At 47.3% G+C, this 23,753-nt stretch overlaps 2 protein-coding genes across 2 annotated transcripts in view; one reads left to right on the top strand and one right to left on the bottom strand.

Moving 5' to 3' along the window:
- Positions 1-23,753, bottom strand: part of LOC140720313 (NACHT, LRR and PYD domains-containing protein 3-like) — a 343,837-nt gene that overhangs the window by 186,231 nt on the left and 133,853 nt on the right. The gene's annotated exons all lie outside the window — the stretch shown is intronic.
- LOC140720326 (uncharacterized) lies at positions 442-2,978 on the top strand. The gene has a single exon (XM_073035189.1). The coding sequence runs from the start codon at positions 714-716 to the stop codon at positions 1,917-1,919; it is 1,206 nt and encodes a 401-aa protein (XP_072891290.1). The 5' UTR covers positions 442-713; the 3' UTR covers positions 1,920-2,978.

Here is a 23,753-nt window from a genome sequence, read left to right as displayed (position 1 = left end):
GTGCGTGAAATGCGCTTCCGGATATTTGTGTGAGATTCCCATCTGCACGTTAACAAAGGCTATTTGCGTCAGAGTGTTCAGTTACTGTGGGGCCAGCAGCCCATGCAGCTCAGTGGTAAAAGGGAATAATACCAATGGAGAGAGTCCAACTGAGCCAAGTCACAGATTGGAGATGGCAGAAATGCCCCATTCTTATAGAGACAGGAGGAGCATCAGAGAGTTTGATGGTCATTCCAGATACCAGCACTGTGCCCAGTTAGAAGATGATTTCTCTCTCCAACTTGGGATGAACTTCACTGTAACAGTGTGATGTCAGATCACACCTTGACAACTCAAGTGATCTCATCTGAAATGTTGTCCTACACCCATTGATGGATTTTGTAAATCTTTTTTACAGGTGAAAAATGACAAGGAATTTGTCTATGGGAATCTCAAACACAACACACCAGTTTTGCTGTCTTTGTCCAGATATTTAAGAAGTGCAGCAAGGGATTCACACGATCATCCTTCCTGCTCAGACAGTGGGGAGGGATCCACTCTATCATCTAACTGACTGGCATGCCCCTCATTTTATATGGGAGTTCACCTGCTCAGACAGTGGGAATGGATTCACTCAGTCATTTCAACTGAAGGTACTTCAGCAAGTTCACACTGGGCAGAGGCTGGTCATCTGCTGAATTTGTGGGAAAGGATTCACTCGGTCATCTGACCTAATGGCTCACCAGCGAGTTCACACTGGGGAGAGGCCGTTCACCTGCTCAGACTGTGGGAAGGGATTCACTCGGTCATCTGACCTAATGGCTCACCAGCGAGTTCACACTGGGGAGAGGCCGTTCATCTGCTCAGACTGTGGGAAGGGATTCATTTCGTCATCTAAACTGAAGATACATCAGAGAGTTCACACTGGAGAGAGGCCGTTCACCTGCTCAGACTGTGGGAAGGGATTCACTCAGTCATCCTACCTACTGGTACACCAGTCAGTTCACACTGGGGAAAGGCCATTCACCTGCTCAGAGTGTGGGAAAGGATTTACTCAATCATCCACCCTAATGGCTCACCAGCGAGTTCATAGTGGGGAGCGGCTGTTCACCTGCTCGGACTGTGGGAGGGGGTTCACTCGGTCATATAAACTGAAGGTACATCAGCGAGTTCACACTGGAGAGAGGCCATTCACCTGCTCGGACTGTGGGAAGGGATTCACTCAGTCATGTCTACTGAAGTTACATCAGCGAGTTCACACTGGGGAGCGGCCGTTCACTTGCTCAGACTGTGGGAAGGGATTCACTTGCTCATCTCAACTGAAGGTACATCAGCGAGTTCATACTGGGGAGAGGCCGTTCACCTGCACAGTCTGTGGGAAGGGATTCACTTTGTCACCTCACCTACTGAGACACCAGTTAGTTCATACTGGGGAGTGGCCATTCACTTGCTCAGTCTGTGGAAAGGGATTCACTGAATCATCTTTCCTGCAGAGACACCAGTCAGTTCACACCGGGAAGTGGCGGTTCACCTGCTCAGACTGTGGGAAGGGATTCAATCGGTTATCTCACCTGCTGTCACACCAGTCAGCCCATACAGGGAAAGGGCCGTTCACCTGCTCAGTCTGTGGGAAGGGTTTCATTTCGTCATCTCAACTGAAGATACATCAGCGATTTCACACTGGGGAGAGGCCGTTCTCCTGCACAGACTGTGGGAAGGGATTCACTATGTCATCTCATCTGAAGGTACATCAGAGAGTTCACACTGGGGAGAGGCCATTCACCTGCTCAGACTGTGGGAAGGGATTCACTTCGTCATCTCAACTGAAGGTACATCAGAGAGTTCACACTGGGGAGAGGCCATTCACCTGCTCAGACTGTGGGAAGGGATTCACTCGGACATCTCAACTACAGAGACACCAGCGAGTTCACACTGGGTAGAGGCCGATTTCATGCTCAGACTTTGGGAAAAAATTCTCTCAGCCAAATCCACCAAATGTGTATCACTGTTGACACTGGGGAGATTCCGTTCACCTGCTGTGAATGTGGGAAGCGATTCACTCAGTGAATTAACCTTGCGTAACTCTCACTTCAGCTAGCAGCTTAATATAAGGGGTGATAGACCCCAGCCTGGCTAAACTTAAGAAATCTTGTTTGGATGGATGCTGTGTGATGTGTCCCCTGCTACAAATCAGTACCCTGAAATAACAGTAAACAATATGTGATTAAACAATTGAGCTTTGTAATTCTTACTTTGACCAGAGGGTTAGTAAAGAAAACAAATAAAAAAAAGATAAAGGGCCCACTCTCTCCATTTGCATTTTCTCATCTCTCCCTGGCAAAAGACCATGAAAATCACTCTTCCAGACTCACAAGAAAGGACATTTCTGTCATTGGACAGCCCCACACTCCAAAACCCTGTTATCTCTAGTCATAGCCTAAACATTGCTGCTACTGAGAAACCATTACCTCAGCTGGGAAACATTACTGAGAGGTCGTTACATCAGCAGTGAAACCTTACAGCATGTAAGACTTGTGACACACTGCCGGTTTCACACTGGGGAGAAAGTTTCAATGAGCTGCATGCTGGATATTTGTCCATCACCGTTGCTGAATGCAATTTCGAGAGTGACTGTCGGTGCTGAACTCTGCAATTATTGCTGCTGCTCACCACACCCAGTTCTGCACCCTGGTCACTGCGCATGGGAGGAGTTTCTTCTGCTGCACATTTACCTTTAATGGGACTGGAGTTTAATATTCTGGATCTGAGACAAATAAATCAGTTCTATTTTAAACTCTGTCTCTGGTACTTACTGAATTTATAACACACCTAGTGTACAGTAGAGAATCAACTCAGGCCAGCTGGACCCTGCCAGTGATTCAGTTCCACGACAGTCCTTTTAAATCCTCTCCTGTTGTTCATCGCTCGCTCTCCCTGGATGGTGAGATCCACCACTGGATCCATCATCCAGTGGTGATGGATTCCAAACAGACACCACTCTGTGGTGAAGAGGGTTCCTTTGAGTTTTCTGCAGAGTGAAGAAGTCGAGGAGAAGGAAATCAGAAGTGGGGCGTGGCAATGTCAGAGTAGAAACATTTTGAAGCTGATTGACAGAGAAAATCTTTTGTTTGACTGATGACACGAACAATACCTGTGGTGAAGTGCTCCACTGGTCGAGGAACATGTGTGTGTTGGGAAATGCTTTATCTATTAAGGGAGTTGTTCCTGCTTGTTTATCTTGTAATATTGTATCCAGATGGTTATTATGGATTGTCCTATCTGAAATAATGTATTGATTAACATATAATCTTGTCACCATCTCATCTGCTCAGATCGTTGGGATGTCTCCCATGGAGGGTCGTACTCGTTCAACTGATTAATGTTTCCTTCCATAGTGATGATTAATTTTTCTGAATTGGCCTCTCATTTAAGATTTCCGGTCTGTATTTCTTATCACAATTGCATATACACACATGGAGTGCTGAATCCAGTTCATTTTTGATGAAAATATATATACCTAGAAGTTTTATCTGACTATTCTGTGATATTTTTTATTTCATGTGTGTTATTTCTCTTCCTCCATCTGTCCAAGGTAGTGTTAATCTCAGTGGGTTTGAGTGTAAATAGTCTTTTCTAAAGCTTTCTTAAGTTCTTGTTTACCTTTCTAAATTTTACTGATTGAAATGGGACCAAGATATTTTTATTTTAAAAGAAGTCAATGTCAGTATTGATGAAAGTGTTTATTGCCTGTGTTGTATTTGTTAATTACTGAGCTCTATTTGGTAGTTTTTTAAAAAGCCTTGAACTGAATTTTGTCAAAGGTTTTCCCTATTTTGCACTACTTTCTATTTTCTTCGCTTGTTGATATTCCAGATACATGGGTATCAAGAGTGAAGGGTCTTGGCCCGAAATGTTGATTCCCATCCATAGATGCTGCCTGACATGCTGAGCTCTTCCAGCACTTTGTGTGTAGTTCTCTAGATTTCTAGCATCTGCAGGTCTTCTTGTTTCCCACATACTTATATATTTATTGAAAGAACAAGCTGCTATTGGGTTGTGTGGCTCTGTCGGTAAAATATTAAATAAAATCATTAGAAAGAAGTGGCATAGGGTTAGAAGGTGTAAAATCTGTGGGTAGAATTAAGGAACAGCAAATGTAAAAAAGAATCCCTGATGAGAATTGTACAGAGACCCCCAAACAGTAGTAAGTATGTGGTCCTCAAATTACAATGGGAGATAGAAAATGCGTGCCAAGTGGGCAATGTTACAGTAGTCATGGGGATTGTCATGCAGGTGATTAGGAAAATTGGGATGGTGTTGGTCTCAAGAGGAGGAATTCCTGGAATGCCTACAAAATGCTTTTTTAGAGCAGCTCGTGATTGAGCCCACTTGGGGGTCAGCTATTCTGGATTGGGTGTTGTAATAAACCAGAATTAATTAGGTCACTTAAGTCCAAAGAACCTTTAGGGGTAAGTGATCTTAATGTGATCAAATTCACCCTGACATTAGAGAAGGAGAAGCTAAAGTCAGGTGGAATAAAGAGAATTAGAGAGGCACGAGAGGAAAATTGGTCAAAATTGATTTAAAAAAACATGGGCCGGGACGAAAACAGAGCAGCAATGTCTGGAATTTTTGGAAGGCACAGGATATATACAGTGGCATGCAAAAGTTTGGGCGCGCCTGCTCAAAATTTCTGTAACTGTGAATAGCTAAGCGAGTAAACAATGACCTGATTACAAAAGGCATAAAGTTAAAGATGACACATTATTTTATATATTTTAAGCAAGATTACATTTTTATTTCCATCTTTAAAAATTTCAAAATAACAAAAACGGAAAAGGGCCCGAAGCAAAAGTTTGGGCACCCTGCATGGTCATTACTGAGTAGCACCCCCTTTGGCAAGAATCACAGCTTGTAAACACTATTTGTAGCCAACCAACAGTCTTTCAGTTCTTGTTTGAGTTAATTTCTGGGTTCACTCATAAGTAGCAATGTACTGACTGTGGAAATTACAAATGAGAATATTATTCGAGTCACAGAGAGCAGCCGTACCAAAACAGGCCCTTCTAGTCCATGCTGACCTGTTTTTGTTGTTACTGCCTGTTTCCAACTACCTGCACCAGAGCCTCCACACACCTCCCATCCACGTCCTCACCCAAATTCCTCTTTAGTGTCTAAATCAAACCCACATCCTCCACTTCCACTGGCAGCTCATTCCACACTCTCACCAACCTCCGAGTGAAGAATTCCCCTTCAGATTCCCCGAAAATAATTCACTTCCACCCTGACCGTATGTCCAATGTCAGGGTGAGAGGGAGGACGGGACAGAGAGGGAAGACCGTAAGGGGAGGGGTGTTCAAGTGCGGAGAGGGAAACAGAGTGAAGAGTTTATACTTAATATCTTTCAGAAAAATGTAATTGAACTTGCTGCAAATCTACTCTCCATATCCTGTACATTCTTAACCAAATTATTGATCCAGATGACAATAATGGTTGACGTCCAAAGTAAATGTTATTATCAGAGTACGTATATGTCACTACATACAACCCTGAGATTGTTTCTCCTACAGGAACACTGAGCAAATCTTTAGAATAGTAACAGGATCAATGAAAGATCAAGTGGAGCATAGAATTCAACAAACTGTGCAAATGCAAATATATTTAAATATCAATGAATAATGAGAGCAATGGGGTGTAACCCTGGGGAACCTCACTAGGCCCGGGCCTCAAGTCCAATAAACAGCCTTCCACCATCACTCTCTGCTTCCTACCATCAAGACAACTGTGCATCCAGTGAGCCAGCTCTCCCTGGATCCCGTGTGATCTGACTTTCCACAGCAACTTACCGTGTGAACCTTATCAAAGGCCTCACTGATGCCCATATCGGTCCCGATCCTGGGACAGAGGAGTCACAGATCAGAGGGCATGGATTTAAGCAGAGGATGAAGAGGGTTAGAGGGATCTGAGGAAGAGATTTCTCACTCAGAGGGTAGCTGAAATCTGGAACACACTGCCCGAGGTGGTGGTGGAGGCAGGTCCCTTCACAACATTTACGAAGTGGATGAGCATTGAAACTGCCGAGATACAGTCGGCTATGAACCAAGTGATGATAAATGGGACCAGTGTAGATAGTGAGTGGATGGTCAGAACAGGTATGGCCGGCCAAAGGCCCGTTTCCGTGCTGTGTGATCCACCACTCCGGACATGCTAAATTAATGATGCAAGGCATTGATTTCAAAACTCCACACCCCTCTCCAACCTGAAGTAAACCAGACTGCACCCCTTTGTCACCACTGGGAATATCTGTTTCTGTCAAGGTAACATACAAATTGATCACTTTTGCTAAACAACTGGCAATTGATGAAGTTTCTGTGTCTTCTTCCATTAATGTTGCTGCCTTACAGCAAAACTAACCCTCTCACTGTGTCAGAATCAGTGATTAAATCAGACTCCAAACACTGTGCTTTCATCCCTGCACGTTATAACTGGAACCTTCTCACTGAGGGTCTGATGGAGACATGGGATCACATCTCCCCTGTTTCTGACATTTCAAATACCCTCAGAACGGTTTTCTGATTCAGTCTGAAGGTTATGGTACATTCAGCTCGTCGTCAGACCTGACAAACCGTGTCTTCTCACAGCTGGTTCCACCTGTTTGTGTGTCCTCTTTCCTCCACCTCCAGGGAAGCTGCATCTCCACACAAACTCCTCACTGGAGACAACTGGCTGTACCCGTGACACAGGAAATCACATCACTGTCACTCTCCTGATACCGTGTCTGACCTGCTCACCTCCGGGTATCCTCCCTCAGCAAGCCTCTTCCTCAGTCACCATCTGTGAGATTATTTAATAATACAATCACTGTAGAACGATCTATCAGACAGCTCCTGTACCCCTCCATCCCGGACGATGGTTTGCTGATTAAAACTCTCTCTCCTCAGCCCCTTCCCTATTCCCTTTCCCTTTGCAAACTCCAGATACGCCAGCTGATCCGAATCCACTGTGAGGACATTTATATCTCACAGGCGGATGTAGAAACCCGTGTTGTTCTCTGATACAGAGGTCACTGACACCACCACTCAGCCGGCCGGGCAGCATCTATCAGAGAGAAAAAACACACTCCCACCCCACCCCCCGCATAAAACAATGCAATCAGAGGTTTATGATCATTTTCAATATGTAAAGATTGCCCTGACACAAACTGATGAAATGCCTCAGAAGGAAACAAAATGCTGAGCAATTCTTTTTCAATCTGGGCATAACGTGTTTCTGGATCAGATAATGAACGCGTTGCATGTGCCACTTGCAGCCATTCCTTATCATGTTATGATCATTTTCAACATCAATAGATTCCCCAGTGGGAATCGGAATGAAAATGTTTGGACACCAGGAAGTCCCGCTCGGAGCGGATAGTCCAAAGGTTAATTTATTATCAAAGCAGGTATCCGTAAACAATTCTTGAGCTTTTTTTCTTCTCCGGAAAACCACGAAACAAAGAAAGAGCATGAAAGTCGTTCAGAGAGAAAAATCAAACTCCCACCTCAACCCCCGCATTAAAAAGATAGCATCCCGATCATCAAATCCCCAAAACCCACCCCTCCCGCACAAAAGGGAACAATATCGTCGACCGCCCCCCCAAATAAACACCCCTACCCCGCACAACTGCGGAGGAGCCGGTGTCACCAGTGTAGAGGCGGCCGCATCGGGAGCAGCGGACACAACGGGCGAACCCCGGAAGATTCACAGGTGAAGTGTCGCCTCACCTGGAAGGATGTTTGGACAACGGAGAGAGTTCGGCCGTCCGGCCCTTTCACTGTGACACCCCGAACTCCACATCAAATCCGTCCAAACGAATCTGGGTGAACTTTAATGACCAATAAATATAATTCCTCTCAGCGATCAGCTGTCTGAGTGATCCCCTGACTCTGAGAGGAAGGGGTATCTATGGTCCACACTGTCAGGGTGCTGAGTTTACCAGGAGACAAAGACTGCAGGGACGAGAGGTTTTCTGTTGACTAATACACTGTGTGTGGACCCCGCTGGCAATTCTGGTGTTGTGACCCGAATCGAGACAAACACCACGCTGCCCACTCCACCAACAACACGGCACAGCCGGACACAAAACAGGGGACTTTACATCCCACAACACTGGATTCAGTGATGAAACGCGTGATTAATGTTGTTGTCCCACCGAAAAATCCATTAAGGTGCTTTTAAATACGAGCGCTCCCCCACAGGTGACGTCACACAGCTCCACCCCACTCGCCTGACGTCACACATGGGCTTCCCACACCGGGATGTGCCCTCACGTGTGCGGTGTTTTACGTCACCGACGTGCTGCTGTGCTCGAGCTTTATCGGTTTAACGGCTGGGCTAATAATTAAGTGTTTATAAACATAGACTGATTTAACTGAAACCCGCACATTTCCTGTGTGGGTCTGAATTGTGTGTCGGGATGGGATGGGATGGGAATCGAAATTATAACGCTGAGAACTCTGTGACCTGGGGGTGGCTGAAAAGGGATCGGGGAAGATATGGAGGGAAAAACTAAATACGTGTCTGGTGTAAATATGGAAATAATATAGATAGATAGATAGATAGATAGATAGATACTTTATTCATCCCCATGGGGAAATTCAACCTTTTTTCCAATGTCCCATACACTTGTTGTAGCAAAAACTAATTACATACAATACTTATCTCAGTAATAATATGCATCTAAATCACTAACTCAAAAAGCATTAATAATAGCTTTAAAAAAAAAGTTCTTAAGTCCTGGCAGTTGAATTGTAAAGCCTAATGGCATTGGGGAGTATTGACCTCTTCATCATGTCTGAGGAGCATTGCATCGATAATAACCTGTCGCTGAAACTGCTTCTCTGTCTCTGGATGGTGCTATGTAGAGGATGTTCAGGGAATATTCAGAGGATATAGGGAAATAATGAAATAATTTGGGAAATGCGGCGGTGGGTCGGGCAATATGTGAAGGGGGAGCAACAGTCACCGAGTCACGTGATCCTGTTTTACCGCAGATCGTCAGCATTTTCCGAAGCTCCGCCCAACGCCCGTGACGCAATAAGCACATTGCGCATGCTCACATTCCCGGGAACGGCAGTGTTGTTTTTTCGTTCTTTGTGAAAGCGGGACGGCGGTGAGATTGGGATCGGGAGGGAGTTCTCGCCCCTTTGGATGGGGAGCCGGAGGCGGATTATTCTCTGCGGGGCAGCAGCAACAATTTCCCTTCGGTGAGTATTGAAGCCGGTCCCGAGTGGGGAGGTCTGACGTTGGGTGGTGAGTTAACTTTCTCGAACTCAAACAAGAGAAAATCTGCAGATGGTGGAAATGCGAGCAACGCGCACAAAATGCTGGAGGAACTCAGCAGTCCGGGCAGAATCCAGGAAAAGAGTACAGTCGAGATTACCGGCCGAAACCCTTCGGCAGGACTGGAGAATAAAAGGTGGGGGTGGGGAAGGGAGAGAGAAAGACAAAGTGATCGGTGAAACCTGAAGGGGGAGGGGATGAACTTTCCCGAACTGACGGCCTCGCCTCGCTTCCTTCACAGAATCTGCCGGGGTCGGTCCGGGTTGTGAGACCTTCACACCGAACCGTCTGAGATGAGCCGCCGCTCAGCCCCTGTTGTTCTGGTCCTATTAGAAGGATGAAGTAAAACATATTTCTATATTGTTACTGACAGAGAATCGTATAATTTGTGTTCCGTGTGTTATCTGAATGTACTTGCCTGTGATGCTGCTACAAGTCAGTGTTTCTCTGTACCTGTACCTTCCCGTACTTGTGCAGTTGGCAATAAATTTAACAGGACCTGAGAAATCTCAGTGAGATTTGATTAGTGATGATCATCTTGGCAGCTCGGTAGGTCGAATGTATGAGACAGTACACTGTTAAATGCAAAACCCTGAACAGTGTCGATGATCAGAGGGATCTTAGACTCCAAGTTCATCGCTCCCTGAAAGAGACTGCACAGATTGATCGGGTGGTTAAGAAGGCAAATGGCATGGTTGTCTTTATCAGTTGAAGCATTGAGTTCAAAAGTCGGGAAGTTTTGTTGCAGTTTTATAAAACTAGTTAGACCACATCTGGAGTGTTTCATACAGTTCTGGTCGCTCCCATTCTCGGAAGGATATCGGGGCTTTGGAGTGGGCGCAGAAAAGGTTTACCAGGATATTGCCTGGATTAGAGGGCCTGAGCTTTAACGAGAGGTTGGACAAAATTGTGTCGTTTTCTCCGGAGCCGTGCCGGCTGGGGTGAGACTGGATGGACGTTTATAAGATTACCAGAGGATTAGAAGCCATGTCTCAGAAAGGCAGCGTCCATTATCAAGGACCTCCAGCACCCAGGGCATGTGGTTTTCTCAATGTTACCAGCAGGTAAGGAGGTGCAGAAGTCTGAAGGCTCACACTCAGTGATTCAGGAACAGTTTCTTCCCCTCTGCCATCCGATTGCTAAATGGATATTGAACCCTTGAACACTACCTCACATTTAAAATATATAGTATTTCTGTTTGTTGCACGATTTTTAATTTATTCACAGAAACATAGCAAACCTTCGGCCCACAAAGTTGTGCCAACATGTCCCTATCTTAGGAATTACCATGGTTACCCATAGCACTCTATTTTTCTAAGCTAGTATTTCTTTATTTTTCTCCAGTGTCTCCAAAGGACCATATTCTACCCACCTCCACCACCGTTGCCGGTAGCCAATTCCACACACTCACCAGTCTCTGAGTAAAAAAACTTATCTGTAACATTTCCTCTGCAACTACTCCCCAGCACCTTCAACCTGTGCTGTCTTTTCATAACCATTTCAGACCTGGGAAAAAGTCTCTGACTATCCACACGATCAATGCCTCTCATCATCTTATACACCTCTATCAGGTCACCTCTCATCCTCCGTTGCTCCAAGTAGAAAAGGCCGAGTTCATTCAAACTATTCTAATAAGGCATGCTCCCCAATCCAGGCAACATCTGTGTAAATAGCCTCTGCACCATTTCTATGGTTTCCACATGCTTCATGTAGTGAGACAACCAGAACTGTGCACATTGGGGTGTGACCATCGTCACATTTAGCTGCAACATTACCTCTCGGCTCCTAAATTCAATCCCACGATTGTTGAAGGTCAATGCATCATATGCCTTCTTAACCACAGAGTCAACCTGCGTAGCAACTTTGAGTGTCCTATGGACTGGGACCCCAGGATCCCTCTGATCCTCCACACTGCCGAGTCTTACCATTAATGTTATATTCTGCCATCATGTTTGACCTAACAAAATGAACCACTTCACACTTATCTTAGTTGAACTCCATCTGCCACTTTTCAGCCCATTTTTGCATCCTATCAATGTCCCACTGTAACCTCTGACACTATCCACAACTCCCCCAACCTTTGTGTCATCAGCAAACTTGCTAACCCATCCCTCCACTTCCTCATCCAGGTCATTTATCAAAATCACAAAGAGTAAGGGTTCCAGATATGCTGTAAATAATTTAGTTGTTTATTTTTATTATTTTACTTTGGGTTTTTTTTCCTTCTATAATATGTATTGCATTGAACTGCTGCTGCATGGTTTTCAAATTTCATGACACACACCAGTGATAATAAACCTGATTCTGATTCTGAGTGGACAGACAATCTATTTTTCCTGGGGGTTGAAATGTCTAATATATTTATGGTGAGAGGAGATGTAAGCAGCAAGTTTGTTTCTTTACACAGAGTGGTGGGTAGCTGGAAAACTCTGCCTGGGGTGGGAGACCAGACTGGTCACATGATCCCGTTTGCCCCTCCCATTTAACAGCAGATGGGCGGCACCTGTGCATCTGTTTCCGAGGCCCTGCCCTCCGGATGATGTGACACTCACTTCGCGCATGTTCACTGTCTCCGGCCGGGCGGTGTTTTCTTTTCCGCTCAGTGCTGAAGTGCATCATCTGTGGGATCGAGGGAAGGGTCCTCACCTCCTGGGTGGGGGAGCCAGGGGTCGGGATCACTGTCTGTGGGCTGAAGATATTGCGTTCCCATCGGTGAGTATTGAGACCGATCCCAAGCAGGGAGATCCGATGTTGGCCGTGAGCCCCGAACTGAGGACCAATTACTCATTTATTTTTTCGATTATCTGGTCTGGTCAAAAATGTGTAGACTTCACTTAATCTGCATTGAACGATCCAAACCTGGAGCCCAGGCTGTCTATTTCTGCAGAGTTGAAACGGGAGACCCACCAACAGGTCACGTGAGGCTGTTTACTGTCAATCTGCCCTACCCTTCACTTTGTGATGATAGATAGATAGATTTTTTCATCCCCATGGGGAAATTCAACCTTTTTTTCCAATGTCCCATACACTTGTTGTAGCAAAAACTAATTACATACAATACTTGACTCAGTAAAAATATGATAGGCATCTAAATCAAAAAGCATTAATAATAGCTTTTAAAAAAAAACGTTCTTAAGTCCTGGCGGTTGAATTGTAAAGCCTAATGGCATTGGGGAGTATTTACCTCTTCATCCTGTCTGAGGAGCATTGCATCGATAGTAACCTGTTGCTGAAACTGCTTCTCTGTCTCTGGATGGTGCTATGTAGAGGATGTTCAGGGTTTTCCATAATTGACCGTAGCCTACTCAGCGCCCTTCGCTCAGCTACCGATGTTAAACTCTCCAGTACTTTGCCCACGACAGAGCCCGCCTTCCTTACCAGCTTATTAAGACATGAGGCGTCCCTGTTCTTAATGCTTCCTCCCCAACACGCCACCACAAAGAAGAGGGCGCTCTCCACAACTGACCTATAGAACATCTTCAGCATCTCACTGCAGACATTGAATGATGCCAACCTTCTAAGGAAGTACAGTCGACTCTGTGCCTTCCTGCACAAGGCATCTGTGTTGGCAGTCCAGTCTAGCTTCTCGTCTAACTGTACTCCCAGATACTTGTAGGTCTTAACCTGCTCCACACATTCTCCATTAATGATCACTGGCTCCATATGAGGCCTAGATCTCCTAAAGTCCACCACCATCTCCTTGGTCTTGGTGATATTGAGACGCAGGTAGTTTGAGTTGCACCATATCACAAAGTCCTGTATCAATTTCCTATACTCCTCCTCCTGTCCATTCCTGACACACCCCACTATGGCCGTGTCATCAGCGAACTTCTGCACATGGCAGGACTCCGAGTTATATTGGAAGTCTGATGTGTACAGGGTGAACAGGACCGGAGAGAGTATGGTTCCCTGCGGCACTCCTGTGCTGCTGACCACCGTGTCAGACCTACAGTCTCCCAACCGCACATACTGAGGTCTATCTGTCAAGTAGTCCACTATCCAATCCACCATGTGAGAGTCTACTCCCATCTCCGTTAGTTTGTGCCTTAAGATCTTGGGCTGGATGGTGTTAAAGGCACTAGAGAAGTCAAGGAATGTAATCCTCACAGCACAACTGACCCCATCTAGGTGAGAGAGTGATTTGTGCAGCAAATACGTGATGCAAGATGACATGGTGTGTGCTTAGAGTCCCTGGCTGGGTCAGGATGCTTCCTCTATGTTGTGTTGGGGGATCTGACATTGGTCACTGAGTCTCGTTAACTTCCCCCAACTCGCCTCATTTCCTGAGGCTGGTCACATTTGCAGTTGAGCTTTCTGGCTGTTGTGTCTTATCCCGGACTGGGGTGGGTGAGAAAGGAGAACGTCCCAGGTTTTGGGGATCTTTGATTTCACTGCCTGCTTTACCGAGGGACTGGGAAGTCTAGGGGGGAGAGTGGTTTCTGTGATGTGCACGTGGCCAAGTGGTTAAGCAATCTGAAGGTCATGAGTTCGAGCCTCAGGCCAGGCAGTGCGTTGTATCCTTGAGCATGGCACTTAACCACACATTGCTCCTGCACATTTATAGCCCAGATGGATCAAATCACCTAATCCTGTTCCTGTGTCTTATGTATTACCATGACAGAATGATGGCTCCTTCTTATCCCATATTGTTTTGTGATGTGTGAGGGACAATAAAAGATTGTTCACTGAGATGATTATATTTGGCTTCAACATTTAAATTTCAGTGAGTTTTGTTCTTAGTAACATTAAGCAGAAATGTTTGCTTCTCCTTTTCATTGTTAATGTGCTTCATTATCTCTCTGGTTAGTGTTAGACCTGCGGTGAGAGGTTTATTGGAAGAAAAACCCCAACTGGAAGCAAACCACAGCTGAAGATGTGGGAATAGCAACAAGTGAACCAGCCCGAGGATTGAGAGCATCAACTGGAGAGAACCCATCTGACTCGGAGATTCCAGTGAGTCAGTGAGGAGGAAGTTTGGTGAGTCTCATTTACTCAAACACTGGTCCTTTAGACATTACGTACCAGTACAAAGGAAAGTAGGAAATATTTGGGAGTGAGACAGAATGTGCCCAGAAGAACCTGTTATGCCAGTATCAGTCTGACCCAGTTGTGAAGATGCCCCCCCATTATATTCCTTTTAAACTTTTCGCCCTTCACCCTTAATCCATGTCCTCTGTTTTTTTTTCTCCCCTAGCCTCACTGGATAAAGCCTGCTTGCATTCACTCTATCTGTACCCATCATAATTTTATATACCTCTATCAAGTCTCCCCTCATTCTTCTACACTCCTAGGAATGAAGTCCTAAACTATTCAACCTTTCTCTGTAACTCAGTTTCTCAAGTCCCGGCAACATCCTCATAATCCTTCTCTGCACTCTTTCAGCGTTATTAATATCCTTCCTGTAATTCGGTGACCAGAGCTGCACATGATACGCCAAATTCGGCCTCACCAATGCCTTATACAACCTCACCATAACATTCCAATTCTTATACTCAATACTTTGATTTACAAAGGTCAATGTATCAAAAGCTCTCTTTACTACCCTATCTACCCATGACGCCACTTTTAGGGAATTTTGAATCAGTATTCCTAGATCCCTCTGTTCTACTGCACTCCTCAGTGCCCCACCATCTACCTTATATGTTCTACATTGGTTTTTCCTTCCAAAGTGCAACACCTCACACTTGTCTGTATTAAACTCCATCTGCCATTTTTCAGCCCATTTTTCTAGCTGGTCCAGATCCCTTTGCAAGCTTTGAAAACCTTCCTCACTGACCACTACACCTCCAGTCTTTGTATCATCAGCAAATTTGCTGATCCAATTTACCAAATTATCATCCAGATCATTGATAAAGATGACAAATAACAATGGACCCAGCACTGATCCCTGTGGCACACCACTAGTCAGAGGCCTCCACTCAGAGAAACAATCCTCCACTACCAATCTCTGGCTTCTCCCATTGAGCCAATGTCTAATCCAATTTACTACCTAACCTCCCATGCGGGACCTTGCCAAAGGCCTTACTGAAGTCCATGTAGACAACATCCGCTGCCTTGCCTTCATCCACTTTCCTTGTAACCTCCTCAAAACACTCTAATAGATTTGTTAAACTTGACCTACCACACACAAAGCCATGTTGACTCTCCCTAATGTCCCTGTCTATCTAAATAATTGTCGATCCTGTCTCGCAGTACTCCTTCCAATATTTTACCCACTACCAACATCAAACTTACCAGCCTATAATTTCGAGAATTACTTTTAGAGCCTTTTTTAAGCAATGGAACAACATGAGCTATCCTCCAATCCTCTGGCACCTCACCCGTAGATAATAACATTTAAATATATCTGCCAAGGCCCCTGCAATTTCAACACTCGTCTCCTTCATGGTCTGAGGGAATACCCTGTCAGGTCCTGGAGATTTATCTACTCGCCTCAAAGTAGCAAGCCCCTCCTCCTCTTCTCTCTGTATACGTTCCATGACCTCAATACTTGTTTGCCTTATTTCCATTGACTCCATGCCAGTTTCCTTAGTAAATTCAGACACAAAAAAACCATTTAACATCTCCCCAATTTCTTTTGGTTCCATACATAGCCAACTGCTCTGATCTTCAAGAGGACCAGTTTTATCCCTTAACTATCCTTTTGCTATTAATATACCTGTGGAAGCTCTTACTATCCTTCACCTTGACTGCCAACGCTACCTCATGTCTTCTTTCAGCCCTCCTGATTTCTCCCTTAAGTTTTTTTTTGCACTCTTTATACTCCTCAAGTACCTTATTTGCTCCCTGTTTCTTACACATGTCATACATCTCTCTCTTCTTTATCAGAGTTCCAATATCCATCGAGAACCAAGGTTCCTTATTCTTATTCACTTTGCCTTTAATCCTGAGACTTTGTTCCCAGGGTGTCCTCATGGGCCGTCCAGAAATGATTTCAGCTGGTGACAACCCTGTTTTCCCCTGTGGGGTAACCCTCATGTGGAATCGGGCTAATGGTCGGACCTTCAACCAAGTGAGTCCAGTCTCCGCTGTTAATCTGGCCAATTTACTCTTCAGAATGCCATTGGCTCTTTCCACTCTGCCAGCGGCCCATGGGTGGTGTACACAGTGGAATTGTTGCTTGATAGCTAGTTTGTTACATACCCCTTCGTTTGCTTTCACCATAAAGTGTGGGCCATTGTCAGAGCTCAGCATCTCTGGCAGGCCGTACCTGGGAATTATTTCCCGTAATAATACCTTCACAACAGTCACAGCAGTATTGATGGCAGTTGGAATAGCTTCAATCCATCTACTAAACACATCTATAATAACTAAGCAATATCTGTAGCAATGTGCTCTAGGGAATGCAATAAAATCCAATTGTAGACACGAAAAAGATCCACCTGTCTAGGGAGTCGTACCCGGTGTGCAGGGTACAGGTTACCAACCATTCCCTCCTTTCCCAGGTGTGTAAAATCATGTTTCTGATCAACTGATATTAGTAAAAACTATGTAGGAACACAAACCTGTCCTGCTGGGTGATCCGAAAACTTAGGCCAGGGACTTTCTGGCACCTCATATGGGACTACAGTTTGCACTCCTCCACAGAGGTGTTTCCCTGAAAAGAAATAACTTGAGGTAGCTGTAGAGTGGTGTACAAGTTCTTTACAAAGGTGGCATTACTAATGGGGTGGCCAAAGGAAGTCAGGAATCCCCATGTTCCTAGAGAGCCCTGTAGTCATGTACAATTCCAAATGCATAACGGGAGTCTGTGTAAACGTTCCTACTTTAGTCTGTTGCTTGGATACATGCACGAGTCAGAGCAAACAGCTCAGCCTTCTGGGTGGAGACAGCTGCTTCAAAAGATGCCTGCTCAATTACTTCACTGTCCATCACTATTGCATAGCCAGAATATCATTTTCCTGCTGGATCCACAAAAGAGTTTCCATCCTCATAAAACGTTGCCTCAGGCTAGAGGGGGTATTGCAGAATGGATGGGAGAGTCTGTCCTTCTTTCACTGTGATCCAGACGGGCTAGAGGGGGTATTGCGGAATGGATGGGAGAGTCTGTCCTTCTTTCACTGTGATCCGGACAGGAGGGCTGACTTCATGGACTGAAATTGCACAGAGATGGGGGACAACATCTTGGGTTCGGTCACTATTAAAAGAATGTCTTACCAGATGTCCTGTCTTCACCTCAGACTCCTTCCAGTATCGGAGTTGGCCCGCGCCAAGTCTTGCCAGTTTCCCTTGGTGCTGGAGGCCTGTTTTGTCAGGGTGTGGGCAAGGAGCCCTAGTCTCTTTGGCTTGAACCCAGGGCAAACCCTAACGGTGGTATGGGGAACCACCAGTCCTGTCTGTCGTCAAAAGAAATCTGGAACTTCAACCAGAAATGCAATGTCGTCTCTTCCTTTAACCTCTCCAATCACCGTGACTGGGAATTTCTGTCCCTCGAGGGGTGCATAATATTGGCTTTCCTCAGTTGAGCACCATGTAGGGCCATAGCACAGAGTCACATGGGAGCTGGCCACTGGCAGACGGGATTCAAATGCAGTGGAGTCCAGAAAAAGTGCCCACCACTGGGTGATCAGAGGAAGCTATCAGTTGTTTGCAGTTCCAGCGTGCTATCCTTGTCCGTGCATAGAATCTCGACTTCCAACGGACAGAGCAAGTCTCTCCCTATGAGATTACACCCCCGTCTGGTGGTGACTGTAAATGAAACCTCACACTGGTTCCCCTGGAATTCCACCGGCAGTGGCTGGGTACGTGAATACGTACGCTCCGTGCCTTCGAAACCAGACAGAGTGATTGTAGCGTCTGATAGCTGCAAGTCCTTTTCCGATACTATTTCCTGATTGAGAGTGGTTGTGGTTGCCCCCATATCAATCATAAACAGAATTGAAACTCCAGCAACTGTCAATATTACATTGGGCTCTTCCTGAGGGGTGGTACTCACGGTAGGAAGCATCCTTGCTTGTCAATTTCTAAACGGGTTGTTGTCCCCACCTGTCCCTTGGTAGGTTTTTGTTCCCATTTCTGATCCCCAGATATAGCCCATTCACATCCTTCTTCCTGCTGAACATGTTCACTTTAAATATTAGTTCCTTTCGGGGTTGATCAGGAATCGAAAATCAGGTCCCAGTAATATGTCAAAGCTCGTCACATTCGATTTCGGTCATTGTCAGGCCAGTCCATATTATCTGTTTTAATCATGTTGGCTTAGTTGGTAAGTTTTGGAGCAGTAGGGCATTAAACTGGGGGGGTCGGGGGACAGGCTTGGTCTCCTGTGAAAGTGCCGTAGCAGGCCACAAATCACTCCCAATAGTCTGGTCCCCATTCCCCAGGCTTAGGTAAACTGGGGGGGGGGGACAGGCTTGGTCTCCTGTGAAAGTGCCGTAGCAGGCCACAAATCCCTCCCAATAGTCTGGTCCCCATTCCCCAGGCTTCGGTAAACTGGGGGGACAGGCTTGGTCTCCTGTGAAAGTGCCGTAGCAGGCCACAAATCACTCCCAATAGTCTGGTCCCCATTCCCCAGGCTTAGGTAAACTGGGGGGACAGGCTTGGTCTCCTGCGAAAGTGCCGTAGCAGGCCACAAATCACTCCCAATAGTCTGGTCCCCATTCCCCAGGCTTAGGTAAACTGGGGGGGGGGGGGACAGGCTTGGTCTCCTGTGAAAGTGCCGTAGCAGGCCACAAATCCCTCCCAATAGTCTGGTCCCCATTCCCCAGGCTTCGGTAAACTGGGGGGACAGGCTTGGTCTCCTGTGAAAGTGCCGTAGCAGGCCACAAATCACTCCCAATAGTCTGGTCCCGATTCCCCAGGCTTAGGTAAACTGGGGGGACAGGCTTGGTCTCCTGTGAAAGTGCCGTAGCAGGCCACAAATCACTCCCAATAGTCTGGTCCCGATTCCCCAGGCTTCGGTAAACTGGGGGGACAGGCTTGGTCTCCTGTGAAAGTGCCGTAGCAGGCCACAAATCACTCCCAATAGTCTGGTCCCCATTCCCCAGGCTTAGGTAAACTGGGGGGACAGGCTTGGTCTCCTGTGAAAGTGCCGTAGCAGGCCACAAATCACTCCCAATAGTCTGGTCCCCATTCCCCAGGCTTCGGTAAACTGGGGGGACAGGCTTGGTCTCCTGTGAAAGTGCCGTAGCAGGCCACAAATCACTCCCAATAGTCTGGTCCCCATTCCCCAGGCTTAGGTAAACTGGGGGGGCAGGCTTGGTCTCCTGTGAAAGTGCCGTAGCAGGCCACAAATCACTCCCAATAGTCTGGTCCCCATTCCCCAGGGTTAGGTAAACTGGGGGGACAGGCTTGGTCTCCTGTGAAAGTGCCGTAGCAGGCCACAAATCCCTCCCAATAGTCTGGTCCCCATTCCCCAGGGTTAGGTAAACTGGGGGGACAGGCTTGGTCTCCTGTGAAAGTGCCGTAGCAGGCCACAAATCACTCCCAATAGTCTGGTCCCCATTCCCCAGGCTTAGGTAAACTGGGGGGGCAGGCTTGGTCTCCTGTGAAAGTGCCGTAGCAGGCCACAAATCACACCCAATAGTCTGGTCCCCATTCCCCAGGGTTAGGTAAACTGGGGGGACAGGCTTGGTCTCCTGTGAAAGTGCCGTAGCAGGCCACAAATCCCTCCCAATAGTCTGGTCCCCATTCCCCAGGGTTAGGTAAACTGGGGGGGGGGGGGGACAGGCTTGGTCTCCTGTGAAAGTGCCGTAGCAGGCCACAAATCCCTCCCAATAGTCTGGTCCCCATTCCCCAGGCTTAGGTAAACTGGGGGGACAGGCTTGGTCTCCTGTGAAAGTGCCGTAGCAGGCCACAAATCACTCCCAATAGTCTGGTCCCCATTCCCCAGGCTTAGGTAAACTGGGGGGACAGGCTTGGTCTCCTGTGAAAGTGCCGTAGCAGGCCACAAATCACTCCCAATAGTCTGGTCCCCATTCCCCAGGCTTAGGTAAACTGGGGGGGCAGGCTTGGTCTCCTGTGAAAGTGCCGTAGCAGGCCACAAATCACTCCCAATAGTCTGGTCCCCATTCCCCAGGGTTAGGTAAACTGGGGGGACAGGCTTGGTCTCCTGTGAAAGTGCCGTAGCAGGCCACAAATCCCTCCCAATAGTCTGGTCCCCATTCCCCAGGGTTAGGTAAACTGGGGGGACAGGCTTGGTCTCCTGTGAAAGTGCCGTAGCAGGCCACAAATCACTCCCAATAGTCTGGTCCCCATTCCCCAGGCTTAGGTAAACTGGGGGGGCAGGCTTGGTCTCCTGTGAAAGTGCCGTAGCAGGCCACAAATCACACCCAATAGTCTGGTCCCCATTCCCCAGGGTTAGGTAAACTGGGGGGACAGGCTTGGTCTCCTGTGAAAGTGCCGTAGCAGGCCACAAATCCCTCCCAATAGTCTGGTCCCCATTCCCCAGGGTTAGGTAAACTGGGGGGGGGGGGGGGACAGGCTTGGTCTCCTGTGAAAGTGCCGTAGCAGGCCACAAATCCCTCCCAATAGTCTGGTCCCCATTCCCCAGGCTTAGGTAAACTGGGGGGACAGGCTTGGTCTCCTGTGAAAGTGCCGTAGCAGGCCACAAATCACTCCCAATAGTCTGGTCCCCATTCCCCAGGCTTAGGTAAACTGGGGGGACAGGCTTGGTCTCCTGTGAAAGTGCCGTAGCAGGCCACAAATCACTCCCAATAGTCTGGTCCCCATTCCCCAGACTTAGGTAAACTGGGGGGACAGGCTTGGTCTCCTGTGAAAGTGCCGTAGCAGGCCACAAATCACTCCCAATAGTCTGGTCCCCATTCCCCAGGGTTAGGTAAACTGGGGGGACAGGCTTGGTCTCCTGTGAAAGTGCCGTAGCAGGCCACAAATCACTCCCAATAGTCTGGTCCCCATTCCACAGACTTGGGTAAACTGGGGGGACAGGCTTGGTCTCCTGTGAAAGTGCCGTAGCAGGCCACAAATCACTCCCAATAGTCTGGTCCCCATTCCCCAGGCTTCGGTAAACTGGGGGGGACAGGCTTGGTCTCCTGTGAAAGTGCCGTAGCAGGCCACAAATCACTCCCAATAGTCTGGTCCCCATTCCCCAGGCTTCGGTAAACTGGGGGGGGGGGACAGGCTTGGTCTCCTGTGAAAGTGCCGTAGCAGGCCACAAATCACTCCCAATAGTCTGGTCCCCATTCCCCAGGGTTAGGTAAACTGGGGGGACAGGCTTGGTCTCCTGTGAAAGTGCCGTAGCAGGCCACAAATCACTCCCAATAGTCTGGTCCCCATTCCCCAGGCTTAGGTAAACTGGGGGGGGGGGACAGGCTTGGTCTCCTGTGAAAGTGCCGTAGCAGGCCACAAATCACTCCCAATAGTCTGGTCCCGATTCCCCAGGCTTAGGTAAACTGGGGGGACAGGCTTGGTCTCCTGCGAAAGTGCCGTAGCAGGCCACAAATCACTCCCAATAGTCTGGTCCCCATTCCCCAGGCTTAGGTAAACTGGGGGGACAGGCTTGGTCTCCTGTGAAAGTGCCGTAGCAGGCCACAAATCACTCCCAATAGTCTGGTCCCCATTCCCCAGGCTTAGGTAAACTGGGGGGACAGGCTTGGTCTCCTGTGAAAGTGCCGTAGCAGGCCACAAATCACTCCCAATAGTCTGGTCCCCATTCCCCAGGCTTAGGTAAACTGGGGGGACAGGCTTGGTCTCCTGTGAAAGTGCCGTAGCAGGCCACAAATCACTCCCAATAGTCTGGTCCCCATTCCCCAGGCTTAGGTAAACTGGGGGGACAGGCTTGGTCTCCTGTGAAAGTGCCGTAGCAGGCCACAAATCACTCCCAATAGTCTGGTCCCCATTCCCCAGGCTTAGGTAAACTGGGGGGACAGGCTTGGTCTCCTGCGAAAGTGCCGTAGCAGGCCACAAATCACTCCCAATAGTCTGGTCCCGATTCCCCAGGCTTAGGTAAACTGGGGGGGACAGGCTTGGTCTCCTGCGAAAGTGCCGTAGCAGGCCACAAATCACTCCCAATAGTCTGGTCCCCATTCCCCAGGCTTCGGTAAACTGGGGGGGGGACAGGCTTGGTCTCCTGTGAAAGTGCCGTAGCAGGCCACAAATCACTCCCAATAGTCTGGTCCCCATTCCCCAGGCTTAGGTTTGCATTCAGGTACTTTAGAGATGTTTACAGGTTGCTGGAGAGCCCTTTCCAAGGCTTGAATGATCTGGTCTCTCTGTTCATTCTCATTATGGTTTCCCGCCTGTAACTCCTGATAGGTTTGGTCTCTCAATTCTGCCTTCCATTTCCGTCCTTCATCAGCTGAGAGAATCATGCAGCAGAGACTGAATAAATCTTGCAGGGTCATGTTAAACATTTGTATGGTACTGTGGACACACTGAGCAAACTGTGCTGCTTTTTCTTTTCTATCTGGGGCCTGATTCATGATCATTATCATTTCTCGAGGCTTCCAGGGTGCATACACAGGAATCACTGAGCGCTGTCCCTCCTCCTGCTCGTGGATTGGGCAGCATTTGGGTGGGCAGTTGTCTTTGTGGAGTCACTAACTCTGGGGATTTATTGGATTCTTCCCTCCCTGTCTTGGAATAATCCTGGGTATTCCCTTTCTGGATCTCAGGATGTAGTGACATCCCTTCCCTATGCCGCTGTTTTACCTGAGTGGCCACCGTATCTGGGTACTGGGAGGATTGGGGTTCGGGAGCACTGGGTGAACTTGGCCCCTGGTAAGGTAGGAGAGGTACGGTGAGTGCCCACTCCTCATCACGGTCACTGTCCTCAAACAGAGTCGATATGTCAGACATGGGTTTGGGATCCCTTGTGTCCCTATCAGTTCGAACTTCAGAATGATATTCCTGCCCTTCTCTCCTATCTGGGCCGGCCTTGGTTTGCTTACTTTGTTTTTCCTGCTCTCGTTTTTTAGTGCCCATCCACCCATTCACGCTCCGCTTTTAGTGGCTCCCAACCTTTGGCGTTCCTTCTGCAGTACAGACCTCTATCCCTTTCTCACATGCATTATTCCTCCAACTTGCTGATAATATACTGTTCCACTTTACATCTTCATTCAACCCAGCTGCTCAGCACTCCCTATATTGGGATCGTGTTTGTGACTCCAAATGTTGAAGTTGAATAAAACTCGGGAGACCAGCTTCTTATCGTCACCACAGTTCATTTTCCTGCAGGAGTTTGAGACCCATTTGTCAAAGGGAAGGCACGTAAGCACTGCCACCATCTGACTAGTGGACTGATTTAGTCAGGTTACAGCCATATATTTATACATAGTAAGCCCCATACATTCCTACTGCAAGATGTTATTTGAACTGGTACGCGCACTAAGTCTGTTGGCTCCAAACTTAATTAAATAAGAGAGTTTGCTGACTGAAGGTTTTAATTACAGATGGATATACTATCCAGTCCTTATCAGTTATTCCCTTTGCAAGGCCCTGACTTAATTACAAACAGATGTTTATTCCTGTCCTTATCAGAGAGTCCTCCTCCTTTT

Source organism: Hemitrygon akajei, unplaced genomic scaffold, assembly GCF_048418815.1.
Source record: "Hemitrygon akajei unplaced genomic scaffold, sHemAka1.3 Scf000041, whole genome shotgun sequence".
NCBI classification, from domain to species: domain Eukaryota; kingdom Metazoa; phylum Chordata; class Chondrichthyes; order Myliobatiformes; family Dasyatidae; genus Hemitrygon; species Hemitrygon akajei.
The sequence above is the reverse complement of the archived record's forward strand: the minus strand, read 5'-3'. Positions and strand labels throughout refer to the sequence as shown.

Excerpts from the sequence above, each read along its gene's own strand:
- LOC140720326 (XM_073035189.1), top strand. The coding sequence starts at position 714 with ATGGCTCACCAGCGAGTTCACACTGGGGAGAGGCCGTTCACCTGCTCA.